The 11,224-nt window shown below is 47.4% G+C and overlaps 4 protein-coding genes across 4 annotated transcripts; 1 reads left to right on the forward strand and 3 right to left on the reverse strand.

Annotated features, from left to right (window-relative positions):
• Positions 1–334: 334 nt before the first annotated feature.
• Positions 335–4,297, forward strand: PADG_04751 (uncharacterized protein; the record flags this gene model as incomplete). Its single annotated transcript, XM_010761828.1, has 2 exons — positions 335–2,249; positions 2,304–4,297. The coding sequence occupies 2 exons, from the start codon at positions 335–337 to the stop codon at positions 4,295–4,297; spliced, it is 3,909 nt and encodes a 1,302-aa protein (XP_010760130.1).
• Positions 4,298–4,987: 690 nt separating this feature from the next.
• PADG_04752 (uncharacterized protein) lies at positions 4,988–5,914 on the reverse strand (the record flags this gene model as incomplete). The annotated part of the gene is made up of 1 exon (XM_010762056.1): positions 4,988–5,914. One exon carries the CDS (start codon positions 5,912–5,914, stop codon positions 4,988–4,990), a length of 927 nt encoding a protein of 308 aa, XP_010760358.1.
• A 668-nt stretch (positions 5,915–6,582) lies between these two features.
• On the reverse strand, positions 6,583–7,675 carry PADG_04753 (ribosome biosynthesis protein MAK16; the record flags this gene model as incomplete). The annotated part of the gene is made up of 2 exons (XM_010762057.1): positions 6,583–7,516; positions 7,614–7,675. 2 exons carry the CDS (start codon positions 7,673–7,675, stop codon positions 6,583–6,585), a joined length of 996 nt encoding a protein of 331 aa, XP_010760359.1.
• Positions 7,676–9,091: 1,416 nt separating this feature from the next.
• PADG_04754 (uncharacterized protein) lies at positions 9,092–11,199 on the reverse strand (the record flags this gene model as incomplete). The annotated part of the gene is made up of 7 exons (XM_010762058.1): positions 9,092–9,201; positions 9,296–9,578; positions 9,694–9,869; positions 9,950–10,224; positions 10,298–10,521; positions 10,580–10,692; positions 10,773–11,199. The coding sequence occupies 7 exons, from the start codon at positions 11,197–11,199 to the stop codon at positions 9,092–9,094; spliced, it is 1,608 nt and encodes a 535-aa protein (XP_010760360.1).
• Positions 11,200–11,224: the final 25 nt, after the last annotated feature.

An 11,224-nucleotide genomic window follows, 5' to 3' on the forward strand; every position in this document is an offset into this window, starting at 1 on the left:
CCAATCGCTCTTAAAATGCTGCCTCAACGCTCCCACGGCAACTTACATGACTGTATGACCTTCTACACTCTCTACCATTTTCTCTAAACTCTAGCGCCCTCTTTCTTTGCGGCCTCACGCCTCTTCTGGAACGTGTCTTGGGTATAAAAAATAGGGAGAGAATCGTTGGGAACAGTGGCAATATGACTTTCAGCTGATGAGCACTGTGCAAGCCGTTTATCGATGCAATCTTGTTTGATGATTTATCGATACAACCCCGGAGTTTTTGATAGGAGCATGGGTATAGCTGTATTGGACCAGTTTCCGGTAGAAATTTGCCAGCCTCTTGCCCAACATGGCGCTCTTCCATCAGTATGAGCAGCCGAATGCCTCAGACCTCTCCGATTATTCCGAATCCGATGAGGACCTCAACCTAGACGAACTTGACGTAGAAGCCTCCGCAGCTCTCCACGCCGGATATAGCCCTAAGGCTAAGGGAAGATTTGGTACAGCTCCAGGATATGGTGCTGGTATAGCAATGAGGAATTTACGAACTGGGGCTCGAAATCAAATTTGGAATCGCAGTGGTGCAAGGACCAGCCAGCAAAATGACGACAATGATATTGATGGCTTACTGGATAATCATGGTCATGAAGGAGGGGGCCAACCGTTGTCAGGAAGGAGTTCAACTTACGCTGAGGATGATTCTCCACTTCTCAGCAGACGCAGCCAGCCTCCACGGCTCCATGCCGCGATAGAGAGCTTCTACTCCCTGCTTAGGTCCAAATTCAGGTTGCCTAAATTCGACTCTCCACAGACACCTGGTGATACACCCAGTCGATATAACGGCTTACAGATGAATCCCAATTCAAACAATAAACCAACACGGCAAGTGGTTGTTGGCCAGGTACAGGGAACGCGATACCCTCCGAATACCGTATCTAACGCCAAATATACCCCGTGGAGCTTTCTTCCCCGCACCCTCTACAATGAATTTTCGTTCTTTTTTAACATATACTTTCTCCTTGTGGCATTATCACAGATTATACCCATTTTAAGAATCGGCTATATGTCGTCGTATATTGCGCCGCTGGCTTTCGTTGTATCAATATCGTTAGGCAAGGAGGCACTAGATGACATCGCTCGCCGACGACGAGATGCGGAAGCAAACTCAGAGGAATACACTGTGCTATCATATTCCCCGTCTACTTCCCGAAAACAGGTCATTCGACATAAGCTGACAGTTCCTGAACGGGATGAAAGCATTCCTGGCTCGCAAATTTTCGAAATTACGAAAAAGTCCCGCGATTTAAAGGTTGGGGACATTCTAATGCTAAGGAAAGATCAACGTCTACCAGCAGATGTGGTTATTTTAAGGAGCACATTGCCCGAAACTTCCACTACTCAGAACTTTACTCAAGATATACCTGATGCATATGATGCAAATGTTGCGGAATCAACACATCCGGCCACAGACCCCCTTTCAACTTCGCCGGCTGTTGAATCTTCTGATGGCTTTGGTGGCTGGAGTGACATCTTTATCCGCACAGACCAACTGGACGGTGAGACGGACTGGAAGCTACGTCTTCCGTCCCCCCTCACACAAAATCTACCTCTCTCAGAACTGAGAAGAATACGGATCACCGCAGGCTCCCCTGAAAAGAGCGTGAATGAATTCGTTGGAACTATTGAACTGGCACCACCTTCCCCTGGATCTTACGATCCCCATATTAACAAGACCGATGGGGCTGGACACTCATCAACCAATCCATCATCCCATGATGAGATATCTGAACCGAAGTATGCTCCGCTTACAATTGACAACACTGCCTGGGCTAATACAGTCCTCGCGTCAAACACGACAACAGTTGCTACAATTATATACACAGGAGCTGAAACCAGATCAGCGATGTCAACATCACCTTCTCGCTCCAAAGTTGGGTTGCTTGAATACGAAATCAACAGCCTGACTAAAATTCTTTGTATATTAACCCTAACCCTATCCATCATCCTTGTTGCTCTTCAAGGGTTTGAGCCTGAGAATGACAAGCCGTGGTATATTGCAATCATGATATATCTTATACTCTTTTCAACCATTATTCCCATGAGTCTACGTGTCAACCTTGACATGGCGAAGTCTGTGTATGGGAGGTTCATCGAGCGAGATGCTGGTATTCCAGGCACCGTTGTGAGGACCAGTACTATCCCAGAGGACCTTGGTAGAATAGAGTACCTCTTGTCCGATAAAACCGGCACGCTAACTCAGAACGGTAAGCAATACCTTAATATTGATTTTCGATAGCTTCCAACTAACATTTCCTTAGAAATGGAGCTCAAAAAAATCCATGTTGGAACTGTATCATATGCAAATGAAGCAATGGATGAAGTAGCATCTTACGTCCGGCAAGGCTTCTCCGTAACCTCCTCCTCCAGTACACCACACCTATCGCTCGTTACTCCAACAACTATCAATAGTACACAGACTGGACTGGCTTCAATTACTCGTACCCGACGAGAGATAGGTTCGCGCGTCAGAGATATAATCCTTGCTCTTGCGCTCTGTCATAATGTTACACCGACATCGGATGAAGAAAATGGACTGAAAATTACGGACTACCAAGCTTCGTCGCCAGATGAGATTGCCATTGTGAAATATACTGAGGAAGTTGGGCTGCAATTAGTATACCGCGATAGGCATAGAATCGTTCTAAAGTCTGTACACACAGCCAATATTGTCGCGCGTGTTCGCATTCTAGATATGTTCCCGTTCACCTCTGACTCTAAGCGCATGGGCATTATCGTTCGATTCGAACATGGTTCTGATTTGGATAAATCAACAGCACAGGATGAAGAGATCTGGTTCTACCAGAAGGGTGCTGATACCGTCATGTCTTCTATCGTTGCCGCTAATGACTGGCTCGACGAGGAGACTGCCAACATGGCCAGAGAAGGTCTTCGTACCTTGGTCATTGGACGGAAGAGGCTGTCTCAGGCGCAGTACCAAGATTTCTCATCTGATTACAAAGCAGCTTCATTGTCTTTACACAATAGGGATACTCGAATGGCAAGGGTTGTCAAAGAATTCCTCGAGCAGAACCTCGAACTTTTAGGTGTCACGGGTGTTGAGGACAAACTCCAGAAAGATGTCAAACCTTCCTTGGAACTACTACGGAATGCGGGCGTAAAAATATGGATGCTCACGGGTGATAAAGTGGAAACAGCTCGCTGCGTGGCAGTTTCCGCGAAACTTGTTTCAAGAGGCCAGTACATACACACCGTCACCAGGTTAAAGGATAGAAGCTCTGCCCAGGAAGCGCTAGATTTCCTCCGGAATAAAACAGACGCTTGCCTCCTCATCGACGGTGAATCGCTCACGTTAATGCTCTCCGACTTCCACAGCCCCTTCATATCAATCGCCGTCCTCCTCCCCGCAGTAATCGCATGCCGCTGTTCCCCAACCCAAAAGGCCGAAATCGCCAGTCTAATCCGCAAGTACACAAAAAAGCGGATCTGCTGCATTGGTGACGGCGGCAATGACGTCTCCATGATCCAAGCCGCAGACGTTGGCATCGGCATAGTCGGCAAGGAGGGTCGTCAGGCCTCCCTAGCTGCCGATTTCAGCATAACCCAATTCCACCACCTAACCAAACTTCTCGTCTGGCATGGCCGAAACTCGTACAAGCGCTCTGCCAAGCTCGCGCAATTTATCATGCACCGCGGCCTGATCATCAGCGCATGTCAGACCATGTACAGCATTGCGAGCCACTTTGACCCGAAGGGCCTTTTTATTAACTGGCTGTTAGTAGGCTATGCAACCGTTTACACCAACGCGCCAGTTTTCTCACTCGTGCTGGACCGCGATGTTGATGAAGAATTGGCCAATCTCTATCCGGAACTGTATAAGGAGCTAAAAACGGGTCGCAGCCTTAGTTACCGCTCGTTCTTCACATGGGTGTTCGTCAGTGTCTATCAAGGCTCGATAATCCAAGGGCTGGCCCAAATACTCGTTAGAGAAGTTACGGGGCCAAAACTTATCAGCGTCTCGTTCACGGCCCTAGTGCTTAACGAGCTCGTCATGGTGGCTGTGTCGATAACAACGTGGCATCCTATCATGATTTTGTGTATTGTTGGCACGGCGATCGTTTATGCGGCCAGCGTACCTTTTCTTGGAGATTACTTTGACTTGCAATATGTTATTACGCTGGAATGGGTGTGGAGGGTTATTGTTGTTGCGGCTGTTGCACTTGTGCCCGTCTGGGCTATGAAGCTCATAAGCAGGACGTGGAGCCCGCCAAGTTACCGGAAAGTTCAGGGATGACTTAACCCCCAAATTTTAAGGATGGATGATCGCATCTGACGACTTCTTTTTTTCTCGATGTTGCACCGCCATGTCGATTTTTCTTTTATAGTATCAATTGCAATGCATACCCCCCTCGCGACATAGGTGGCCATCTTAGTTTTCTCTAACCTGTGTCTTTCTGGATATGGGTATGGAAGGGTATATAGATTTCCTCCTTAATTTTTATCTGCTTATCTTTGTTTCAGTGCATTTCACAACACTGATCGGTAACGGTTCATGTATTTCCTATTCCCATTTTTTTTGTTATATTCAATAGCATTCGTGATATCCATATGTCATATTATAGGAAAACTAGCCAAATCTATCCAATACATAGATCATCCAAATGGATATCAAGGTGTTCTTTAGAATTCTCCTATCACTTCTATATATACACCACAAGCTATGTTCATTTTCTATTTGCAGCATTGATATTTATCCATGATAAAGAAATAGAAGTGACAAAAAGACCAAAGAGATAAGATGACCAGTAGCATCAAATGCCAGTTGACGGCATATAGGAAGAAAATTCAAACAAACAAACAAACAAAAAAAAAACCCATCATGAAGTGCTGATACAATGAATCAGAATTCCCATAAAAACGCCGGAGCCAAACGGATATTAAGTAGAAAGGTAGGAATCAAAAGTCAAACCATGCCGAAAAGTCCCTATCGAGAACCCCGTGGCGGCCCAAACAGTCTCCCAGGCAGTCCCGTTGGTGCATTCGTACCATTTCCACCAGCGCTGCCATACGCAGAAGAGCCATAAGGATCTCCAGAATCCCATGGGCGAGTTGACCCCATGTATGCCTCTCCACCTCCAGGACTCTGTTCGTTTCTACCCCTATTCCCAGGACTCGGATTCCTGGCTGGTGGCGAACTGGTCCTACCACCGTGCATTCTTGCACGCAGCCGTTCTTGGGCTGATGCTCCCGATGAAGCCCTACCAAGTCCCGTGCCCAATCTGTTTTGCTGTGCAGCCTGAGTATTTTGGTATGATCCTGCCCGCTGGCTGGGGAGAGGACGGACACTTGGGGCAGCTGAAGGCGGAGGTGTGTGCGACTGCTGGAAGTCGAAATACGAGCTATCATTCCCTGACATCGCAGTTGCCGTGGCGGGTCGAGCTGGCACATTCATGGGCCCAGGCATGAGATGTGATGGTGGGGTTGGGGCCGATTGTTGTGATGGGTTGCGACCTAGCCGCAGGCTGGAGATTTGTGGTTGTTGTGATGGTGGTTTGGTGGGACTAGAATCTCCCCATAGATCACCTAGGCCGCTGCCAGCGCCACGACCACCGGCTGCAGAGGCTCCTGGTGCTGGTCCTCCGCCGTAGCCTTGGAAAGGGGTTTGGCTGGCGACGCTGATGGTAGGAAGGGGTGGGGCCGGGGATTTGGGATCAGGAGGCAGCCAGGGAGGTAAGCAGCGGCCTTTCTCTGTGTAGTAGGCTCGCAGGACGTTGGAGATGTGAGAGCAGTCTTCGTTGTCAGTGTCATCGACCTCGTCGCCGGAATATATGGCACGGCGGAGAGAGTTGAAGCGGGCGCCAAAGCTGGAGACTGCGGTGGAGGATTTGAAGGAGGAGAAGTAGGAGGCCATAGCTACATTTACCCCCCCTAAGGTGGGCTGTCTGGTTGTCTCTGCTAGGATTTTAATGCCTTTCGAATTCAGGTAAGACCGATATGTGTCGTCTTTTGAGAGAGAGATTCACAGCGGGGTAAGGTGGAGATAGTTTGATTGTGGCCTCGAAGGTGAAACCGGGACAATATAGAAGGGGTTAAGGTTTGACCATGGATAAACCGAATGTTTTGGCAGCTTTTATCGGAATCCCTCGACATCATGCACTATCCCACTAACTGTTCCGCTGTCCTTATTTTAAGCTGGAAGACCTAATTGACTGAGAAATATATTAAAGCTGGAGCAATTGTTGCATTTGTCTTAAGATAGATTAAAGCACGTGACGATCAGGGTTGTCAAGTAAAGTAAGGAACAGCTTCAGAAAAAGAGATGTGCGACAATAAAAGGCTGAAGTGTGACAATAGAGAAGATTCCTATGTTGCAAGTAGTAATGAGATCCATTGCAATAGTTAGAAAGGATATCTATATCTCCACAGAGAGCTCCCATTCAACAGGCAATATCGAGATGTGAGGATTTCCAACAAATCCCGCCCAATGTTGAACCCTTCAGTATTTCCAAAACGCCATGCAATAAAGCTCCCAAACGAAATCAACCAGATTAAATGCTTTTGCATTATCATAGGCACCATTCAAGAAAATATCCCCTCCTTCACTAGCCCTTCTATCTCGTACTCAATCTCGACTCGGCCCCCTTTCTTTCTTGGCTTGGGTGGGGGAGCGACGCGCTTCCTCTTAGTCCCGGCGGCAGGTTTCTTAGCTTCTTCGTCTGCCTCACTGCTCTCCCCGCTCTCTTCATCGCTATCATCGTCGTCGTCATCTTCATCGTCCTCCTCGTCCTCTTCCGCACTATCGCCGCCTAGCCAGTCCTCGATATCCGCCAAATCGTCCTCCTCATCTTCGTCAAGGTCGCTAACATACTCAACTTTACTTTTACCAACGCCTTCCTCCTCACCATCTTCCTCCTCCTCCTCGTCCTCAATACCCTCATCAAGATCTTCATCCCGTTCCCCCTCTCCCTGCCTTTCCAAACCACGGAGAACCTTCTTCCACACCCCTTCCTCAACATTAAGAGGCCGATCGCCATAAGCGCCGCTTCGTAACCTTTCAATCAATTCCCTCTCAATAGCCCTCTCCACCTTCGCAGCAGCTTCCGCTTTACGTTCCCTAGTTTCCTCTCGCCGCCTGATCTTAGGCGCCAACTTCGCAACCAATTTCTCCCCTAACCTCTCATCTTCCTTCATAAGCTTCCTTGTCCGTATGGCCACCTGAGTCAGCCTAGTAAGGCGCTGTTTGCACTTGTGAATCAAGAACTTGGGCCAGTAGATTAAGCGCTCGTCGACTTGCTCGAGCGCTTTCGCATAGTTGGACGATAACCGTATCCGTTCCCACCACTTACTGGGCATATGCGAACGCTCAATGGTCTTCATGTAGAGGTACATAGCGCCCGTAGCATGGTCAGAACGGACCGTGGCATAGCGGGAGTTTGCCAGAGGACATGATTGCCGATTGCAGAGACCGGTCACGTTATGTTCGTTTCGGCAGAAAGTTTGGCCTTTTGTAGTCCTACAGTGGTAAATGATTAGAATAAAGCTATAATTATAAGGCACCAAAAGCTCCTTCGACAACACACCGACCCGCGCAATGCAATGAATGGACCTACTTCAGTTTGAAGGAGCAAAATTGTTGGTTTATAACCTGCCATACGATTTCGTCTGACGACATATCTGCTGCAAATATAGCCCAAGGGCACCTCCTACGAGCACCGGCTGTGACGAACGCGCAATGAACGAGGTTGGCGTTGGCTGAAGATCCTCCGCCAGTCGATTCCCGCCGGAATTTTTTTGTTTTTAGCGAAAAAAACGATTTGGAATGTGGTCACGTGTATTTGCAGCTAGCATGAAGCGAACCAAGCACCAGCCACAACCGCCCAACCTCAACCAAACATTGAAATCCCTCGCACCAACAATTCGCTCTACTCCGCCTTGCGCTGCGAGAGACCCAGTTAATGTCTCTTTGCCTTTGTGAAGTTATGTACATCCGAATCCATCCAAATCCAGTGGAATCCGTTGAGGGGGCTTGATAAAATTGCACTCACGTGGTTGCATGCTGGTGAATTCCTTCAATCAATGATACAACCAAATTGTCTCTTCATACCCTCTGTCATGTCTCATTATAGGAATGACCCGGAATTCACCAAAAATAGTCGTTATATTTATATAACAGGTGGATAGGGTAGACAGCCCTCCCAAAAAAGCTCCTAGATCCAACTTTACTTCATCCTCGTTCGTACTACAGTCAGTAACTTGTTCCTGCAGGAGCCAGTCCTCATACTGCGCTTTTTCTTAGCAAATGGGACCAATCCTCACATGTTTGGAGTGTGTTTTCCAGCCATCGTCTTTAACTCAGCGTTATAGATTTCGTGAGATACCCAAGTGGGCCTGTTGTTGAATGACTTAAAGCAAGATGTTCACTGGGTCTATGGATGGATTGTTTCTGCGAGCGCCACATCCCTGGAACTTGGGGATATCGTTACTTCATATTTTCTAAAACCATTTGTTGTGAGATCAACTCTTTAAATCATGTCTCTATTTCAACATCCCAGCTCAAACTTATCATTCCAGTCGCCATGATATCCATGAATGGGTATTTTCTACGGTCGAGCATGGTGACATTTATCATCCCCCAATCTCATCATGCTCCACACATTCAAGAACCTCCTGATGGTCACCCATCACACCACACTCGTACAAAATCAACACAACAGAACCATCAAAGGTTTCCTTTCACCCATCCTTACCTGTTACCAGAACCTTTACGCACCCTTAATCACTCTTTGACTCGCCGGGCAGCAGGCGATTGCGATTGCGATTGCGATTGCCCCAAGGTACTCAACTTGAGCGCTGCGGGAGATTATATAAGCAAGGTACTGCAGGACTTGGAACAGTCTTGCGTCAAGAGTGATCATTAAGGGAAGGCTGTGTTTGGTAGTGTCATTGAAAGCGGGTGGATGGCTTGACTATGCGCGGCTGGAAAGGAAGGAAGACAATGGAAATGATCATATATTCAGAAATTTGTTACGATACCTAATATATATCAGCCTAGAAATTTTACCATTCTATCCACCAAACCCAGCTCGCCTCATCTCAGACCCTCCATAATCCTCGCAATCGAAATTGCCTTCTCTTCCCCAAACCTCCCGGTCACAACCTGCAGCGAAACCGGCATTCCTTGAACTAGGTTTATGTTGTCTATTCCGCTTAAGTCAGCGTCACCAATCTACACATTCCTTTGATTCGCCATATTCTAACTCTTCGAAAGATAACGATAAGATATATGCCTTACATTGCTGATGATTAAATGCATCGGACTCATTCCGAGCCTTGTAGCTGATCCACTCATTATCTGGAGTGTCGACGGCAGGGTCAACCTTGGTAACGGGAACAACCAGGGCGGTATAGTCCAGCAAGTTCCAAAGAGCGCTGTAGCCGAGCAATTGCTTGCTTTCGACCCAAGTTCTCGGCTTGAAATTGACCCAGGCCATGACGGGCATGATTAGGGCATCGATACCGACTTTGTTCCAGTGTGCGAGGTACGATTCTCTATAGGCAAGCTTCTGAATTTCGAGCTGTGGATGGGTTAACTTGGCTGAAAACAAACATGACATGGAATAGAAAAAGGAAAACAATACCGCCATCCGGTTAGCAACTGACCGCGGCTATGGAAGCTTGGAGCGGACTTACTTTCTGGCGCTGAGAAATCGACAGTTTGTCCGCCTCCTCGCCAACTAACATCCCCTGAATCAGGGGCTCATCGGCTAGCTTGCACATTTTTCGGCAGTGTTCTCCGCCATCAGCTTTTACCGCTTTAAGCCATATATTAATACCTTCGTCGTGTGAAGAGGAATTCCATTCGATTACTATCGAATCGAATGTTAGTATTTTTTTTTTTTTTTTTTTTTTTTCACGAGAACTATTAGGAAGCATGTGTTGAGATTACCTTCATGCCCTGCGGCTCTAAATTTATCTGCAGTTTCACGTAACGCTCGGGATATAGGGGGCTGTGGTCTCACAAACCCGTCATCAAAAATGAAAGCGATCTTCAAGGGCCTGTTAGGAGGATTGGCAAGATCTTCTCGCCACGGGACTGGCAAGGCTTTCGGATCGGTTTCCCACGGACGCGAGGAAATGATAGCTTTCATGAATATTTCAATGTTGTCTACAGTGGAGGTAATGGGACCAGCTACTGGTACAACGTTGTAAACTTGAGTCATCCTGAATTGGAAAAAAAATTGTTAGACTTGTCTCTCACAGCCTTTTGTCTCTCATATGGATTCCATCTGCTTACGAAGACTTTTCCCATGGAATGCGACCTGCTGAAGGGAGTAATCCATATAAGCCTTGCAATGCGGCGGGGATTCGGATTGAGCCCCCTATATCTGTTCCAATGCCGATGATGCTTCCTCGGGCCCGGACTATTGCACCTTCACCGCCAGAGCTACCACCTGAGATAAGATTTTTATTCAATGCATTCACGGATTGTCCAAATACATGGTTATATGAATCCGACATCTGTTCACGAAGAAGTTAGTTCCACAAGTCCGGATGCTTCTAAACAGAGCAAACCCACCATCAGTGACTGTGGTATGTTCGTCTTCACATATAGCACAGCACCTAGTGACAACAAAAGTTTAACCACGGTTCCCGATTTCTTTGCTGGTTTTCCAATTAAACCAGACCATCCTAAACATTCGCATGTTAACAACCAGCAAACATACCAAATTAGCGCAAAAAGTACAGCTAGACTTGTCCAGCTTGCCTACCGACAGTGGTATCAACACCCTCAATATCAAACCCGTCTTTGATCGAGATTGGCAATCCATGCAGCGGCCCAATCAGACTCCCCGTCCTCGCCAAGTGCTCGTCGAGCTGTTTCGCCTGCTCCAGCGCACGCTCGAAGAACATCTCAGTACAGCAGTTGATTAACTGATGCGCAACTGCAGCCCGTTTGCAAAACGCCGTCGTTACCTCGAGACTTGAGAGCTCTCGGGTAGAAATCTTGCTTAATAGAGTGGAAGCATCGGTAACATTTGTAATTTGCTTCTCTCTGTCCGAGAGGACATCGCAGGATTCAATAACATCTGTGGAATTAACGAAATCTGCGGGGATGTTTGGCAATCGCCACGCAAGAGGGATAGATTCTGCTTGACTCCGGCGCTTCTCGCGGACGATTTCTTTCCAGTGGACCATTTTTTTTTCTTTTTAGAAGATTCTG

This window comes from Paracoccidioides brasiliensis (assembly GCF_000150735.1).
Source record: "Paracoccidioides brasiliensis Pb18 unplaced genomic scaffold supercont2.5, whole genome shotgun sequence".
NCBI classification, from domain to species: Eukaryota; Fungi; Ascomycota; class Eurotiomycetes; order Onygenales; family Ajellomycetaceae; genus Paracoccidioides; species Paracoccidioides brasiliensis.